Source organism: Merops nubicus, unplaced genomic scaffold, assembly GCF_000691845.1.
Source record: "Merops nubicus isolate BGI_N331 unplaced genomic scaffold, ASM69184v1 scaffold18915, whole genome shotgun sequence".
NCBI classification, from domain to species: domain Eukaryota; kingdom Metazoa; phylum Chordata; class Aves; order Coraciiformes; family Meropidae; genus Merops; species Merops nubicus.
In genome coordinates, this window is record NW_008611803.1 from 1,069 (window position 1) to 20,633 (window position 19,565).

The following is a 19,565-nucleotide window of genomic DNA, read 5'->3' on the forward strand; positions in this document are numbered from 1 at the left end:
CACAGTAAGTACACCCTCCCCTTCTCTCCAGCTTCGTACCAATTTAGCTACCTGAACAAGGTGACCTTGCAGTTACAAGGCTGCCAGCACCCGTTCCCGTGGCTGGAGCTGGACTGTTTCTTCTGTCAACATTCAGCTTTTACATTGGTGCAGCTGCAGAGGGAAACTCCTGTCTGCTTGGTCTCTGTATTATGAGCTGGGACAGTGCAGACCCTGAGCCTGGTCTTGCAGGTCATAGACCTGAACAGAGTTCAGTGGGAGGTACATTTCCATGGTTCAGCTCTGAGCTGCATCACATCCAGCTTCATTTTGACCATTGCACCGTGATACAGCTTTTGAGTGTAGACAGTAGTATAATTCTTTGTCCATTTGTTCTTATATCATGTACAGGATGTTAAAACAGCAGTGCTTTACTTCTGTGTGATCCTGGCTCAATCCCATTTAACTGAAAGTCTTCCACCAATATAGCTTCACTGGGAGCTGAATTGTCTTCATGTTACTTAAACATCTCAACTATCCTTTAATTGAATCCTTTACTCTCAGAAGAGCATCACTGGTACTAGTAGTACTTGTAAGTTTGAAAAGGAAAAGTGACTGATTCATCTGAAGAAATTAAAGTTGCAGAATTATCATGTACTAACTGCAGTTTATGTTGTTTTTACAGGTGGGCACACAGCAGAAATCCTGAGGTTACTTAGCTGTTTGTCAGAATCGTACTCTCCTAGGCATTACATTTTTGCAGACTCAGATAAGATGAGTGAAGCTAAGATACGCTCTTTTGAACAAAAAAGGGCTGAAACATTCCCCGATTCCCAGGTAACTTGTTAAGATCATTTTAAGCTATAAGAGCATAACTAGCATGACATTATAATTCAAGGCAGTTTGGAGGTGATTCTTTAACAGGATATTTGTAAGATCAGCAGGTGCTTTTGATTTTCTAGATATTGATAATCACTTGCACTAAAGTTCAGCTAAAGGTGCTATTCTGTACATACTGGTTTTTACATTTCTAAAAGTGAACTAAACACTGTTGATTAATGCTGTACTATAGAGACACTGAAAATGCAAAGTAGATATACCTAAAAACAGCAAATGCCATTCTTGCTACCAGTTTTTGCTAACACCTTCTTTACTTTCTCTTAAAATGGTCTTTACCTGCTGTTAACATGTTAATCCATTCCAAGCGCTGAGGAAACATAATTGTAGTGAATGTCACTGCACAAAGAAGGCAGTCTCTTGCTCAAGGAAGGCATGCTGAAAATAGAAATTGGAATAAGTACAACGGAAGTAAATGTTCTGATTACAAAATACTCAGTCTTTTTGAGCAAGTTGTACAACACACAAGAAATTGTTTACATAGTATTGATTTGATATGGTGCACTTCTGATATTTCCATTATCTTCAGCAGCACTACTGGGACAAAAGATTGTAGGACTCTGTACCAATGATTTTCAGAGTACTTTTTTAATGTAAAGCAACTGCTGCTGAGATGAGCAGCAGGCTCACTTAGGAATGACATTTTTAAGTTTGGAAGGCCTTTGTTCCTTGCCTACCACAAGGTGCTGGATCCAGCAGGGATGACAGTTTAAAGTCAATTGTGACAGTCTCTTCTTACACTGTGCACCCACAAGGATAAAAGTTCTGTACAGTGCTCAGAGGTGTTTCCTGTTCAGAGAAATCTTGTTTGGCAATTAATCATTCACAGAGTCATACTCACCTGAAAACGTGCTGCCCTCAATTATTATGGTTTTTAAAAATACATTTTGACTATTAAAGGATTATGCTGTTTTCCACTAGTTCACTTATTTTAGCTAAGCAGGTTGCCTTTCGTGCCCCCTCCAACTGCCAACAGAGCACATAGTTACATTTTCCTTCAACACTGAAAGCCAGAGAAACATTTTTGGCTGCATCTCAGTTTGCTCTCTGGATAACAGATGCTCATTTTCCTTTGGCCATTCTTCTTTTTCCACCGAGCGAAAATATTTAGAGCAAAAATGTAAGAGAAATTTTGGAAAGTAAATGTCACATGCCAATGGCATATATTTATTTGCTAACTTTCAGAGTGTGCTTTTAAGTAGTGTATGTTTTGACACTGGGGATGCTGGAGATCATATCAGGCATTTAAAAATCATGTGTTAGTAGCTTCTTCCCTCTTTGAATATATTAAAGGGAAAAGTCTGAATGCTTCAACTCATGGTCATTCCCTTCCTCATTTTGTCAAGGAAGTAAATTTTTCCAGAACTAAGGACTAGAAGAAGACAGATTACAGTAATGAGCTAAGAGAAAAATCACTATAGAGAGCCTACTTCAGCTCCTGGCAACTGGCAGCAGAAAGACAGCTTCCATTTGTTGGCCATAGAACACAAATTCTTCACTGGATTTTACACCCCCATTTGTCACATCCAAGATGAGCAACCAGAGAAACTAACCTTTATATAATTCTCATCTGACCACGTGTTCTTTGCCATTTTATTTTTCATGAGAGATATCATGCTAAGAAATCTTCAGCATGAAAAAGAACTACGCCATCCCAGTTTCTTTGCGAGCATTACAATATATTCAGTTGAGGATATCATCATAATTCACAGCAGTGGCAGTTTTCCAACTTTTCCTTGCATGCGTGAAAAACAACAATATTAGCTTGGTGAAGGACTACATCACTGGTTTTGAAATTGCAGTGCCCAGTCAACCATTCCGGACTTGCCAGTTTCAAACATTTGTCTTCAAATAACAAAAAGGTTTCTGACTCCACTAGCAGATCTAAGAGGGAAAAAAAAAATCCAACAATATGACACCCTAGAAGATAGGGGAACAATTTGTCCGTTTCTGGTATCAGATGTACTATGGAGTTTTCCAGCAAAAGATGCAGGAGCTACCTTTGTCTGGAATACTCACAGTACTCCATCAGGCAAGAAGCTGGGATTGCAGAAGCATCTGGCAGTGGCTTTTAAACAAACAACAACAACAAAATCCAGTTTTGTTTCTTAGCTTCATATTTAAGTACTGATTGATATGTGGGCTGAAGTCCTAACACAGACACTGGTGTGCAAAGTTTCAAGGACTTTTTTTGAAGACTACAGATAAAAGCAGCTTGATCTTTACTTGAATTCTACAAGTAACTTCCTACTTCAATACTGGCTTGAATCTTTGCCAAGTTTTGCTGAAATAATTGGGGTTTGTGGGTTTTGTTTTGGACTTGTGTGGGGTTTTGGTTTTGGGTTTTTTTAATCACATATGTTTTTTGGCAAATACTATTTAAAACCATTCTTACAGTAAAGGGAGCAACTGAATAGCTTCACTGAACCCTGATCTGCCTAAAGCTACCTTATCATACACATACTTCTTGCAGGACTGAATACTATGCAAGGGTCTAAACTGCACTTACAGCATTTCTTTTTATCACCTAAACTCTTCCAAAGCTTTAAGAAACAGAGAGGCAGCGATAACCAGAGTCCTGTCAAATGGGGAGGAGGGGGCATGTTTATTTTCCCACATTCTGTTGCCAGACTAATGCAGTCAGACTTTCAACACCTGCAAATAAAACATAAACCAATCAGTTGGTAATATCTGTTAATGCCTTCCATTATCACAGCAATTAAATAATGTTATCACAATGAAACAAGGTAATTTCAGTCAGGAAAATTAACTTAATATTCTGTATTTGTAAATGTTGGCATCTTTTTTTTATTATTTCCACCTTATGTATTTAAAAAAAGCCCCAGTTATTGCTGCTGAAGACCGATTTGTAGTCTGTATTCACTGTACAGCTATCAGCAACATCTTTCCTGGGCACAAAATGTATGTGACAATCAGTGATGGCATATTGGAAGTAGCTGGGCAATTTTCAGGAGTTGTAACGATATTTAGGTTCTCTCACTCCCAATATGAGTTATTCCAGAGTGGCAGTGATCTACTGTCCCATGTGAAGCAAGATACCAACCATTGTCCAGATCTAAACAATGTGTCAACATCAATGAATAGTGCTCTTCAGCTATTGTATTAGTCTTTCATTTAAACAGTCCAAAATTTCATTGGCGTCAGGACTACCTTTTGATGTGGCAATAGGTCTTCGTTGTAGTTCCCCTGTGTCAAGGTAAAAGCCATCTGTAAAGAGTTCAGGAAGCCCAACTACTAACTGCTTTCAGTGTTCCAGGACAAAAAGAAAACATCCCTGTTTTATTAATTTGATGCCTTTTATATACACTGAATAATATCTGCTTTTTCTCTAGAGAAAGAACAGAGAAAATTATTTCTTAAACTTTTTTTTTTTATTTAATAAGATGTTCTTTACTATTTCTTTATGGAAATATTTTATCTTTTGAATATAGATCTTGCATTTCTTTTGTTTAGTCATTATGTACTCATTTAAAGGTTAGTGGTGTTTGCTGTTACATTTCTAACAGTGTGCACCAGCCATGAACTGAGAAAAGCTGTTATATTTTCTGCAGTGTAAATCCAGGAAGAATTTAAATAGGTGAGAGGCAGAGGAGAATCGCCACATTTGAGTTGTGTCTAGTCAGACCTAGACTTGTGTCTGGGTGACCACGAGGTGGGGCACTACGTTAACATACTGCGGGTGAAGGTGCTCTAGCTGAATTGTTAATTATTAAGTTAGGAATGTTTTAAAGTAACGTGAGAAGAGATTAAAAAAATAGAGTTCTAGTATTTCATTTTTCTTTATTGCCAGGAGTGCTAAGCTTGACACTGAATAGAGCATCTAAGAAGAGGTATTATACCCAAACATTTTCAAACTAGCTTTAAATAATAATAATAATAAAAAAAAAAAGTTGGCACAGAGAGATCTAATGACTCTATAGAAGGAGCAACCACATTCTTAGAAAAGTAATAATTCAGCTTATTGTGCTGTCTTCCAGTTCACCCTTGATCGCATTCCCAGAAGCCGCGAGGTTAGACAATCTTGGACCTCCTCTGTGGTAACAACCCTGTACTCCATACTTTACTCCATTCCTTTGACCTACAGACTGAAACCAGATTTGGTAGGTAAAGTAAGTTTTAACATATTGAGAACTTGCTAATCTGCATCATAAAACCATTTGGAGACATGGCAGACTATCTCTTACATATGCTTAGATTTACAGTTCACAGGAAAAGTATTTTTGAATGCAAAATTAAGGCTGAGGGAGATACAGCAGCAATACACCAAGAAAGAGAAAACGGTTCGCACCACTGATAATTACAGTAGCAAATACCAGTTTCCCCTCACAGAGCATGCAGGTAACGTCAGGGAGCGTGTCACTCCCCTGTTAGTGCTAGTAGAGCTGGCACAAAGTTGCCAGTTCTTGATAATATCTCTTCAGGATTGCAACAGCACGAACTGTGCCTGAAAGCCTGGTTTTCCTGTTTGCTGGTCTTGCTCCTGAAATGGTGTGACCAGTCTGGAACAGGCAGGTTCAGACCAGCAGAAATACAGATTCAGTTCTTGTGCTTACACAGACTTTTCAGCTACATGCATATTTATTTAGTCTTTGGCTGAAGGACATTAATTATCTCATCTAATGACAGAAAACATCACTGCTAAAATGGCAACTCCTCAGCACTTCAGTAACTATTTCAAGCTGTTCAAAACCACACTCTCATGTTAATTACAACATTTATTTTAAAATATTCCACACAGTCAAGTCAGAAGCATTTACGGTTGTCAGATTACAGAACTAAAATAGAGATATCCTTTTCCTTTAAGAGAATTTTTTATTAAAGCTGGCTTTTTGCTTGAGTTGTTGTCATCTAGGGAGTCAGTTATCCACACTTGAGTTATTTGAAAAAAGCATTATTTTAGCAGAATTTCAAATTCGTATGTTATGCAGTTTTAAATATTTTAATAAAACCTGTAAAAACTTGTGCAGTTGTGAGATATGTTTCATAATTTAGTATCAGCTTACTTACTTCCACAGAGGATGTTTGTAAACAGATGTTTTTAGCTCTCACTGGGAACTGTATGGCTAATTCTAAAGAGGTTTATATATATTTGTGGTATTTTGAATGTTTAGAGAAGCTGCTGTGAATAATTTCATCTCATTGGCTTCAATAGTACTTGTCAGTTCCTATCAGATCAAAAGCTACTTGCTTGCTGGAGTTTTCGGAGCAGTTTAGTGTGCAGAACAACAGAAGTAGCTTTCTGTAGTTCTTTTTTTTTTCAAACCTATTCTGAAAACTGGAGATAAAGCTGGAGGGGGGAAGGAAATAGCATACTAATTTTTTTTACAATTATTTGAATGGGGGGAGGAGGGAGGGAACAGCACAGGGATGTTTACGTGAAGCCAACATCTTAGAGAAAATGTGAGTCACAGACATGTAGGAATCACCTTGCTGCACCACTGTTTTCAGTTATTTATATGCTTTTCTAAACTTATTATTGCAAAAGAAATTGACTGGAAGATCTCACTGTGCAGCCTAATATATTACCAGAAGTGTCAACAGGACAAATCATAGAAGAGCAGGAAGTTACTAAACTAATTCCATGGTTTCTCCGTTTACAAGAGGAATTTAAAGTGACAGTGGGATTTACACATAGCATTATTAGAAGCAGTGTTGGAGTTGATAAACTGTGATAAGCTGTCAAAAGCCTAACACTTGTCTCTGTAAAATTAAGGATACCCTTTAGCAAGGCCTTTCAGCTCCTTGTAGTGTTTTAAGGGAATGACTGACTCAGAATGCTATTCAAAGAGTCCTCATCCATGATTAGAGAAGGGGAGGGAGTTCCCAAATATCTTTTTGCCAGGTACCATCACCAGCCACAACAGAAGTTAGTACTGCCACCAGCAGAAGTATCTCTGGTGTTATGCCAAATCTTACTCCACTTGAATGCTGCTTGCATATTAGTACTTCTATGCACATGTTAAGAATTCTGTAAAATATAATAAGCCAGAGAGCTGTAAAGGTTTTAAAACACTTAAAGGAGAGTGATTCAGGGATTAAAATGCCTCACATTGCCAGTGAAAAGATTCTGTGTGGTATTTGAAGCAACTGGTAATATTTAATTGCCTTTAGAAGAAAATGTTCATGGTGAATTGCAACTCCCCTTGCTCTTGGTAAAATGTAATGCTTAGCAGTTTATATAACTAGAAGGGGTGGGAAAAATGCTGGCAGTTACAGGATTCACCTAAAACTTTTGGAAGTTTTAGGTGAATCCTGTAATTCAGGAATCACATCCTGAAATCAATACCTAAGTTTAGAAACAAGCAGAGCATTTCATCATTCTGAGAACTTCACATTTTTTAAACAGTGGAACTTAGGAGTAGTGTTTTCAATCTAGGCAACTGTTTTTGTTTAATTGCAGGAGGAAAGGACAACTCTGAATTGCTTCTAAGTCGTTTGTACTCATTGGTGATCCCCAAAACCTTACACTCACATTTAGGCTTGTCAGAAAGGTGTGCATATTTGAAGGAGTGACTGAACTCATCTCCAGATGCCCAAAATCTAGAGAAAAGCAGAAACGTTGCTGTTTTCAAGGATTGCTGGACAGGAGAAGTACGGTGAAGGGAGGGTGAAATCACTAGGTGCACAAAGGCAAGATTTGGAGCAGACAGGCCTAAGCTGGCATAACTAGCATATCTGTGGAGCTGAAATAGCTGTAAAGGAAACAGCAAACCCAGCTGCATAGGAGTTACCTTGTATGTGCTTATTTACATCAGCACTGTGTCTCTGTATCTCACACTGATCTTCTGGCAAAGCTTCTTAATTTACTTTGCATGAGAAAGCAGTTCCATCTAACCCTTCTTCAATATCGTGAGTTCAGAAAGAAATGAACAGCTTCCAGGAGATTTTTGCTGTCCTGCAGGACTTGACCCACACTCAAAATGGGCCCCCAGAGTGTTTAAGAAATCTAAAAGTTAGCTTAGTTACTCAATTTGAGATCATCTTCAAGAGGCCCATTTTTTGAGTTAAGAACATCTGCACTCTGCAAAGTTAAGTCCCTTTAGAGATATTAAACCAAGTAACAAAATTAAGATGTCAGGAGTGATGATCAGCTTGTGTTCCTGTAGCCAAGAACTATAGAAATATAGGTGTCAGAGTGTTTTGCAGGCCTGTGTATGCTGGGCAGTTTTTACAACATGTCAGCCTTAGACAGGCTTCCTCTGCAGAGGCCTAAAATTCCAGGAAAGCAAGGCTTGTGCCAGCACACTCTGCCTACACCTTCCTTCCCCCTGGAAAGCTTTTAAAACCATTCATCAATTGCAGCCAGGTTTAATATGCAGTCATAACCTCAAAGAGTGCAAATTCCTACCATGAAAACAGGCAGTTGGTCAGAGAAGAGAAACTTATATTGCCTTAATTGAGAGAAAGGCAGAGAAGAAATGTAAAACCAAAATAAGGTGTTACAAAATCTACTGTCCAGGGAAAGATGGAAATCCTTCTTAGTTACAGAAAATTAGTCTAGCTGCACAGAGATTTTCCCCAAAGATAGAGAAACTTACTGAATCTTACATAGATTTGATGTCCAAGAAGGAATATATTAATGCTACAGCCTTCCTAGAATACACTTGAAGTCAGTCATTAGGTACAAGTTCAGAGGAAACAGGTCTTCAGTTCTCTTGCGGCTTACAGAACTATTGTCCTTGTCTCTGGTCCAATCTGCCAACCCTGAAACCAGGTCTTGAAGTGATCTAGCCCTTCAGCTGGGCTGTGATTATTCCAGTCATTCTGGTATACCTGAAATTCAAACTGAAAACAAAGTGTATGGATGCACCACACAGCAGAAAGCTGTACAGACAGTGCACCCAGTCCTTGTTTGCAGCCATAGACAGGCTATGTAATTGTGTCAGCAATTTGCTATCCTTTAGCATAATAAAATTTCACCTAGAATTGTGTAGAAATGCTGCATAAAGCTCCATTCATTAGTAGATTGTGGATCACACACATCCTTAGAACCAGACTTTTTTTTTGCATTTCTGGGGACACTTCTCAGCACTTCCTACAGCCTCAGTGCTCTACAGAGCCCAAAACAAGCAGACATTTTCAGATCACTGCTATTTGGCACAGCCCAGGTTAAATCAGGCAGGGAAGGCAGTCCTTCCACATTAGGGCCTCCATCCCATGGGAAATCTGTAGTAAGAAGTTTACATTTGCACAGCAAGTACAACAGGCTCTGCCATCTCCCTCCCCTCCAGCTGTCAGTTGAGTGAGTCCCTCCTTTTTTAAACTTCTTTCTAGAAGCCTGAAACCTGCAGAGCTGATTATGCTTCCAGCAGCCTGCAATGCTTTTATGATAACACGTCTCATCTCACGTGCCTGGTCCCCCAACTGGTTAAATTCACTACAACAAGCTTTTAGAGTTGTTACAGGAGCATTCACATAATAGCTGATATGAAAGGAGATCATTATTTCATTTAGCTAAGATTTTTCATTCTTTGTGCCCTGCCCAAAATGTCTTAAGTTCACAGGACTTTAACAAAATTACTATGACAAATAGTAAGTTATTGTCTCTTACATCACAGTCCTTATTAGAACTTTATAGAAAGCTACAAAATCTGGGTGGTGGCATTTTTTCTTTATTCACTTAATAACAAGTGAACTTTGTATAATGCAATATATTAAGACTATCTGGTACATGCTTTTGTACACTGAATCTTTCCCCCACTATTTATAATTCTTTCAGACCAGACTGACAGTATGTCTGATCTCTATTGTTCTTCTAGGATCAAAACAGTCAAAATAAGCAAGAGTAAGAATATTGGATTAAGACCTTCAGTGATACAAATCATACAGTCTAAAAAGAAAACAAATTTAAGCCGTCCAAACTTGTGTTTAACTTCTCAGTGCTAATGAAAATGAGTCTTATTCAACCCTCCTCTGCCTTGTGTGCTGTGTACAACTACCCTGCAGCCACAAGGCAGAGTTACCCTCTGCTGAGCACAGGCAAACATCTAAATCTATCCAAATCAGTTTAAAGCTAGGTTGTAACTCTGCTCTTTCTGTGACTTCCAGTTAGACCTGCCTATAGACACTACATTTCAGAGGGAAGACAGAAGTAAAGATGAACTGAGATCCTAGCTTAGATTTAAGCGGGGTTTAAACTAAAGATTGATCAGTCAACTCGTAAGTTATCAGGTTCATTTTGAACCTAATGAACACCCTGGTCATGCTTCCATGTATGTTATAAAGCATGGTTTCAGGTAAACAGCCCTGCTAAGTCTGACCACAGAACCAGGCCACTGGTATGCAGATACAGATGGCTAACACCTCTAGGTTTTGTATTGTGAAGGCACTTCAGGCAGGTATTTGCTATACCAATTACAGTGATTAGACAGTAGCCTCAGAGATGTTTATATACATATAACATATCAGTTTTAGCCAATATAAAATACCACTTTCAAGTTGTAGTTAAATGAATGCTTGAATAATGAAAGACAGTAAGATTTGCAATTAAAGGCTTATTTTAGGCCAATATATATGATTATATTTAACAGTCTTTGGATTTAATTTCTCCTTTACTTTTGAGTAGGAGCAAGCTACTATGATAAGCAGTACTTTTTGATACCTGGAGATAAGCCTTTATTTTTAAACAGGCTCTAAAAGTTCAGATGGCATTTCTCATGGCGCTCTGACCAAGAGACTTCAGACAGATTCAGACTCAGCCAAAGTGATGCTCAGAACAACAGCTTACTAAAAGACAGCTAGTATCTAGTGTTTGTAGCTACAAATGCAGTTCAGCAACTACCATTTCATTTACTTGGCAAAAGCTTTTTACTGAATTGTTTCATTACCAGCTTTTTCATCCACACAAAGTCAAATTTCCTTTACTTCCTACTAATTTATCAGCAGCAATAAACCACAGACCACGCCCCTGGTAATGTAGGTAGGGAGTTAGGTTATTCTCCAGCCTGCATCTGCCTTGTTCTTTTTTCACCAACTTTCTATCCATCTTCCACAGTTTCTCACAAGACTCACTAGTGCTACTATTTCTTGACACAAACTCCTGGCAGAAATTGTTTGGTCCCACAACACAGTCTGGGTGTTAATTTAATGTTTTAATAACCAACTCTAACATTCCCACACACCTGAGCATCAATACCACTTTCACACCTATCATTTACTATTATTTTCACTTGATTGGTTCTGTGTTTCTCATTTTACATTTGGCAGCTAAGCTGGGGAGTATGCTGAGCTCTCCTGTCCCATTCTGCTTCCACATACCCACAGTTTCGATCATACCTATGGATGGAAACGACCACTCCAAAGACCTTTTGATCCGAATGACATCTGAAATGCAGGGCAGTTAAGCAGAGTGCCTGAGGTTAACCATTAAAAAAAAAAAAATCAAGCCTACATGTTCCTTTATGCATCCAAATCTAGATTCTCAAGCTTTCCACACTAAGCTGTTGCCTAACTTCTGAGTCTCTTAATGACCCTTGTTATCTCTCTTTTCATCAGTAAAGCCCCTAGGCATACCCAGAAACAGACCTGATCTGTTTAAAGTCTTTACAGTGTCAAATAGCCACATGCATAGCTAAACTGCTGAGGTCCAGAAACTTGGAGCTTCCCTCACTACTTTGCATGTGGATGCTGATCCAAATCACATCAGGTGGACCTCTTCCTTTGTTTCTTGCCCCTGAGGACACTGGGCTGGTTTCTCTGGGTCAGGCCACTAAGTGCCTAGAAGGCAGAAGTGATAATGCCTAGTCTTGTTGCAATTAAATCCTCTTGTTAAATCTAGTTCTCAGTGGTTTTGTGGAAGCTCTCCTTTTCTCCCATAGAAGAATCCACTAGACAGGATTTTTGTCTCCTTCTCCCCAAGCATTCATAAAGTGAGACACAGGGAACAGAGACAGAGGGGGTTGAGCTGTGAGTACAACGTGTATTTCTTGACTCTCCCAAGTCTGCGTCTTTATTATGAGCTCATAAGGTAAATGCAGTTACAATTAAAACGTGAAATATCTGTTCACTGATGCTTTTGTTAGTTTAATTTTTACCAGGAGAGCATCTCCAGTATTGACAAGGTAGGTCCCAGCCCTGGAGGGCTGTAATGCTTGCAGTTGTGTTTCCCACAGACCTGGGGGCTGTTCAGGAGACACCGAGCAGTCAGTCAGCTGAACTGTGTCCTTGGGAGTCAAGGGGCAGGAAATGGGAACAGCAGACACAGAGAAACCAGATTAAGCCCCAGCAAAACAAAAAAAAACAAAAAAAAAAACAAAACAAAACAAAAAAAAAAAAAAACCACACAAAAACATTTGTTATCCCACTCTTGAAATCATAAAAGGCAATAGACTCCTGAAATGCCAAAACCCCTAGCTCCTACCTCATGCATGCAGGGATCCAAAACCAGCCCTGACATAAAAATGACTGTTATTACAGTGGGGACTTTTTTTTTAGTTTTCCTTTCAGTGTCGAAGGACTTCTACTCAACTCTCACTAAATATGACTGCTCAGTTTCCCTGTCACTGGAATCCTTCTCTGCTCCATTTCCCTTGTTTCTGAAAGATCCTTCATGTTATTCTACAGTCAGATTTGTAGTTTCATGGAAGTTTTCTGTGTGTCAAGACAGTGTCTTGCTGCCATGTTAGATCTCTGTATTTCTATGTCATTGAATTGTGTTTATTGTTACTTCTGCTACCTTTGCAAAAAGCTCATTATTTTTGTCTGCCACGGTTTCTACAATTTCTTAAAGCTGATATTTGCAAGGTTTCCATGTATTTTAACTTGCACAACAACAGCAAAAGAAAGTACCATCGCAAGTCCAGTTATCAACAACACAACATTTGGGCATCTGTCATCAACTAAGAACATGCAATAAAAATAAAAAATATATAACACACAGATTACAATCCCTTTACCTGCTTTCTCCAAATGGTGCATTTTCTTGCTGACCTTTGAAAACTCATTCCAAAGCTAGACTTTGCTTTGCCTAGCAATGTGGCAACTTGTCAAACTTAGTCCAAATCAAGGAACTTCTGCTGAAAATACCTTTGTCTGAGGAGTTTTGTCAGATCTGTAGATGGTCTAAGTTGTTGATCAGAGCTGAGTGAAATTGGTTTATGCTTGTCCTTTTTCTTGATAGAGGAATTAAGGGCTTTGCGTTGGGGTTTCTTGTTTTTAAATGAAGCCTTGTTTATGAACAGGCAAGCTTTTTTCTTAAGTCCCTTCTATGAGCGTGACAGTCTGATCATGTTTTAAAACTCCTTTTTCTTCTGTGACAACTTCTTTTCAATTTGAATTCAAACTAGTTTCACACTTCCCCTCTCCCGTGCTTTCTTCTTTTTTTTAAATCTACTTTCCTCTTTCCTTGCCTTCCTTAAAATATCAGGAACAGCTATTCAAATTTCCTTGGCTTTTCTGACAAACCTCAGAGATATTTTCTGGGCTTTCATATCTTACCAGGCTGAACAAGTTACCTATTGTTCCCAAACATTAAATAGCCATTGAAATGAACCATTTATCAACAAAAGCTGAGTTTTAACAGTCCAGCAAAAATACAAACATTAATTACTGCTTTTAGGCCCACACTTCTTCCTGAGAAGTAGAAAATACCTAATTGTTTGTTTTGGGTTTTTTTTCCCCCATTGTTAAAAAGTAGGTCTGTTTACTTGCATCAATATACAAAGAGCATGCAATTAACCCAGCTTGGGTCAGTTTTGTATCACCCCACTTGCCTTTACCTCTTTTAGTAGTTCTCTATCACCACCATCTATTCCCTCACTCTTACCTCCAGCTGTTTAGCACTGTGAGGAAGGCACCATTACCAGGACTGAGGAGGCTTGAGCAATCTCCTAAACATACTCCAAGAGGTAGCTCCATGGCTGGCAAGCAGCCCAGCCTTCAGCTCGAGTCTGTACATCACCCTACAGCAGCCATCAGCATTGCCACACCACAAGCCCGCCCAGCCCCAGAAAGCTGGGCAGCTCTTCTGCTCTTGTCCAGGTGGCAAAGGCTAATCTCTGTGTTAAGTCCTTCAGGAGAAGAGCAAGTGTTCACAGTTTCTCATGCAAAGCAAATCTCACATTGTTTTTCCACTTTCTGCTAAGTTTGAGGGACTTACATTGTTCTCTCTTTGACTGTTGTAATCTGGGAACCTAAGCAGTGTTCAAATACTTGCTCATGAAACAGATGAGTAAATGTAAGTTTATGTATTTATGAGAAAAACTGCAAGTTTTCTGCTTTACTCATTTTTGTTCTAACTGGTGGCCTGACATTTAATCCCAGCGAGGCTACGAGCTGTGCTTTCCGTGTTCTGCTGCTAAATGTCACTCTGCTACAGTGCTGCATTCACCAGCTCTAAAGCAGCTTTTATCAGCAGTGGTGCCAAGTGCCAGTGTTCCCACTGTGCCAGACTGCTGGCTTAGCTTGTTTTCTTTCAACAGCTGTAGAAAATATCTGAAACAGAAAGGCAAGAACTATTCCATTTTTATATGAAAGTGATTAATATGAAATTAAATTTATAGAGAGTTGCTAAATAGAAATGTTGTATTCTGATCCTTTACTTTGAAACCTCTATTAATAACAGATTGCTTTCTTTATTGTAGTGCTTAAAAGTCTGGTTACATTGAATTGATAGAGGATTTCAGTGTGTAGGATGTATTTTATAGGTCTAGCTATGAAGCCAGGCAGCCAAAGAGCCAATGTAACAATTAGCTGGATGTTTCTTTCTGTTAGAGGCAAACATAAACAGCATGGAGAAACCTGCAGCACTGGCTTTTGGAATGATCCCCTACGGCTTGTTGGCAGCAAAGCTGAATAACCCAGTGACCAAGAAAGTCCTCGGGCAGTTGCAGCTCAACAGGTCACAAAAGTGACATAAAAATTGTCTTTGGCCCCTTCTTGCCCCCTTTCTGCTGCCTGACTGAGAAAGGCTGAACAAAATAAACTAGAAATCTTCAGAGACATATCTCATGGAATGCAAATATTCTACAGGCAGCCTTGTAGCTAAAGTAAATAGAAGGGAAACACCCTGAATAGCTGGTTGACCTTGTAGAGGCCTTGATCCTGTCTTGCCCAATAGATGCCTGCTTCTTCTCCACAGCATACTAATGACTGCCACTGGATTCCCTGAGAGATACTTGTATTCTGCTGGGGGGGAAAAACAAGAGCCCTGCTCTTTTCAAGGTGGAAGACATCAATCATTCTCTGAAATTTACTTTTAAACAGTGTTTTGAAATTTACTGGCAGGACAGCTCATCTTCTCTTACATGTTTAAGGAAAGTTGTAGATTATTTGGCTCCTCTCCACCACCACCAAGTTCCTATACTAGCAGGAGCTGAACAGCAGCATTTCTAGCTTATAGTTTCTGCAACAGTTCCTCTTCTTTGTAGTGTGCATGCTCATTGTCCCAGAAGCTTCCCCTGTATCCCGTGATAAGCGTATGATGTTCGGTTCCAAGCAGCAAAAACTTCCTGCTCATGGTGTGAGAGGGAGTAAGTAGGACTGGTCAGACTAGATTTTTGGAGGGGAACTGCCACTGCAACACGTGAGCAGCTGAACCAGTTCTATGTATGACATGTCTCTAGACATGCACTGAAGGTTAACTGAAGGTTAATTTTTAAAGATCAAAGGATTGATGAATAGTTCTGACTTACAGCTCATGACCCCAAATTCAGATAGGGACCTATTTTTCTGCTGGTTTCAGCAGGTTTATTCTAGAATCTCTTTCAAGGGACAGTTCCCAAACCCAAGCATTTTAGAATAGGAACATCTATAGTCAGAGTATTTTATGGGCATTTTGCATACAGAGATCCTGTAGAGCTACATCTGCTTTGTCTTGTTTGAACCAGTTGATGTGGAAGGGGGAAGAGCAGACCACATGAGTTATGATCAGGTCATGGTTTTTTAGAGAAGCCTAGTCCATATTTTACCTGATCTTTTTTGCTGCATGCAAGTACTTTTCCATAAATTAAAGGGCATCTGAGAAACAACTTACAAGTTATAAGCAGTCAGTAGAAGTATAAATTGAGTGCATCATATCAAAATATGGATATAGCTATGGTATTTTATTTTCAATTTTGATCGCTGCTTTTCTGTTTTGCACTGCAGCAAAGTAATAACAGAAACTTAGTGTGGCCTTTAGAGCTACACGCAGATTCATAGATCCATTTACTATTATTTCATTGCATTATCTTTTGTGAGTACACTTAGTTTGGAATCCATTCTAGCGTTTACCTTTGTGGGTGAATCTAGGCAGAATAATACCAAATATCAAAAAGACCAGAGCTACTAGCGAAGTTTAATAAAGGGGGGAAGTAGGATGAACTGCATCAAGTCACTTCAAGTGGCTTGATAAAAACCGTGATTATAATAATTTAGCTTTTCATAAAACCTGTTTGACAATTCTCAGCTTCTGAATGGAGAAGAATGTTGGGATGTCTACCTGACCTAGATAATATCTGTAATTGGCATTTGTGTGTCAGACTGTGGAAACTAAGGGACTGATGTGAAACTCCCTGGTTGCTTTAGACAACTGGGTTGAGCTTTCATAGTAGATGGAGGCTAGAAGAGCGCAGAGCCAGTATGAGTCCAGAAGGAAGGCAGGTGGAAGGGTGCCTGGGAATAGGGATGCAGAGGGAGATGCTACCAGAGATCACAAAGAAAACCAGGGAAGAGTGGATGAAATGGAAGACACTGAGGAAAGAACAGGGGAGAGGACCGTCATGCAACAGAAAAAGGGCTTGGGAGGCAATGAAGATGAGGCGGTATTTGTACTCCAGGTAGCTCTCCTAAAGGAAAGGGAGAGTGAAGTTTCTGTTTAGCAGTGGTGCACATTTTTATCTGCTTGCTTAAAGCAAATTTTGAATCTGAAGTCAGTAGCCAAACTGAATATTCAACTCACAAAAGAGAGTAACAAATAACATTTTTGGAGTATTTTGCTGCTTCGTATGCGCTTGTTGTCTGAAGCAGATTCTGCATCAGGGACCCTGCTGGGCTTTGCCTGCAAACACAGAACCCTCCAACTGGTTTCCCATGTCTGTTTACAACAACAAATGTTATTAGCAGTAGAGATACCTGAACATGCTTTAATTTAGGCTTCAATAGCCATGTACGAGTAGCACAATCAACATCAGTGCAAAACAATCAAACTTGTCAAGAAGCAGGACAAAATGCACCCTTTAGTTCACGGGTATGGAAAAGTTCCTTTGAAATGCTAAAAGGTAGCTTGTGTGGTTGGTTGATGTCCTTGCTTGCCAAGTCAAATGTATAAAAACCAGCTCTTCATTCTCAGCAGATTGTAGGGTAGGTTTTAAAGTCTTAGCATGGATTTACTTCAAGTCAGGTTATTGAAACCAGAGTATGTTACTCTGATTTCAAATATCAAGTATGCAAAGTTGATGTGTTCAACTTCTTTGCTTCTTAGCTAAATAACTGCTAATATAAAAGAATTATACTGTTGCAATTTTCTTATACAATTATTTGTGGCTGTTGATACTCTAAAATGTCAAGATTAAAACAGCACACAGTGTGTTGCTCACAAGGGACTTTAAGAATACGCCAGCAAGTCTTGCATGAATAAGTAGTTCAATTAAGATCAAGAATAAAATCAGAATAATTTTGCATATAGTGTTACATTCTGTTGATTCTGGTAAGAAAATAGAGCATGACAGTCGTCACATCCCCAAGCTAGATTTCTGGGGCCATCCTAAAGACAAAGGCAAGTATAGGTGAGAGAGTTTGGAACTCAGTAGCACCAAAGCTGCTGCTGCTTTTAACTGAGGCAAGGTGCTGTTAGCCAGTTTATCATGGGATCTTGCCACAAAGCAGAGAAGGAAACATTCTGAAACAATCAACCCTGAAACAGAAAGTCTGGTATTTCACCCCCCCCCAAACAATATAATACCTTTAACAAGCTGGTGAACTTGGGGGAAAAAAAAAAAAAAAAAAAAAAAGGTGAGTTTATAGGATATAGAGCTGTGGTTTTATAAAAGAACTCTTTATTTCCACATGCCCCCCAGCTGTGCAGAAGAGTGCTGATTACATGGTAGTAGTTAAATTTAGTAAGAAATTCCTTGCCTGAAATTAATATTGATAGTTGAGTGCCTAATATACCCTGGTTTAAAACTTTTTCTTATAAACAATCTGGTTTGCAGTTTACCAATACTGAAAACTAAAAGTTTACTAGTTTACTAAAACTGAAACACCACTTTCTTTTACTGTTAACATTTATAAGTGAATTTGAGATCCTCTGCTTACAAGGACATGATATGTATTTACTTACCAAAGACCTTCCTTCTGTGTGTTTGTTTCTATGTATTAGTGTTTATTAAAAGGAAAAACAAATTCAGTCATGGATATCAGCTAGTAAATTCTGATGAAGGTCCTAACTCTTCAGCATATTTTTGAACTCCTGAAGTATTTTGCTGACTTAAGCCAAAGTTCAAGAGCTTTATAACTGGATCCCAGGTTTAGTAATCCTAATTAAACTTCTTTGGCCTTATTATGGTTTAATCTGTGTACAAATCCCATCATTGCTACAACGCAAAGTTGTGACTAAGATTGGAAGCTGTTGCAGTTATATACCCATGAGTCAAGAAATTCTGCTTCCTTTGTAGAACTTAGCTGTGCCATCTTGGAGCTCTTCTCCTCCTTGGCATGTAAAGAAACATGATTTTTTGGGCAGCTACTTTGAAATACTGTCTTTTGTTTGCCTTATTCTTCCCTCTCCATTTTTTTTTTTAATATTCATTCTCCTCTTCTGTTTTTTAAAATATCTTTGGAAACATTTTTTTTTTTAAATGTAAAGTTATATGTATATACACACTTCTGATTCTTTTACTGTATGAAAAAAATAATGTTTTCTGTTTGTAAAATGATTCATCTCTTGTAGATATTGTGCAACGGACCAGGAACATGTGTTCCTGTCTGTATATCTGCTCTTCTTCTTGGGCTTCTGGGAATGAAGAGAACAATCATTGTGTATGTGGAGAGCATCTGCCGCGTAGAAACTTTATCCCTGTCTGGAAAGATTCTTTACTACTTTTCAGATTATTTCATTGTTCAGTGGCCTGATCTAAAGGAAAAATATCCCAAGTCAGTATATCTTGGTCGAATAGTGTAACAACAGAAGACAAGCTTTACCTAAAATAAACTCTGCAAGCTCCTCGCTGAAGAAATGCGTTCATGTAACAATTTATTTTTAAGGATACTTGTTAAGAAATTAGGCTGGTACTGGAAAAGAAGACCACAATAAAGATATCTCTCCATTTAAGTATATTTTTTTGTACTTGTATTTATTGTCATCATGTAGGTCTGTTCACCAATACACCATAATAGCATAAAGTCTATGCCATCTCTGTTTTCATCTAGTTTTCCTGCCATGTGAATGCCAATTTTTGTCTACAAATAAATATGGGAATTTGTATGAATGTAACATTTCCTGTAAGGAAACTTTGTGTAGTTTTCTAAATTGTAAGAAACAAAGTCTTGTTATAGCACAACAGACTTTATTTCCTGTATGCTAGCAGTGAAGTCCCTTGTGAATCCTCAGAGTATAAAGGAAACAGTTATATTAAGTTGGCTTCATGACAGTTTGTACTCCACAGTCTTCCAAAACCCCCAAAGCATTAAATCGGTATCATTTTTCCTCTGCGCTTGTCAAAGCTGCCCTTGTAATCTTTTGAAAATTGTTG

At 38.7% G+C, this 19,565-nt stretch overlaps 1 protein-coding gene across 1 annotated transcript; it reads left to right on the forward strand.

Moving 5' to 3' along the window:
- Nucleotides 1–664: 664 nt before the first annotated feature.
- ALG14 (ALG14, UDP-N-acetylglucosaminyltransferase subunit) lies at nt 665–19,356 on the forward strand (the record flags this gene model as incomplete). Its single annotated transcript, XM_008941343.1, has 3 exons — nt 665–816; nt 4,875–4,997; nt 18,764–19,356. Coding segments are annotated over 3 exons (506 nt in total), but the record flags the coding sequence as incomplete, so codon positions are not given.
- Between the last annotated feature and the right edge of the window lie 209 nt (nt 19,357–19,565).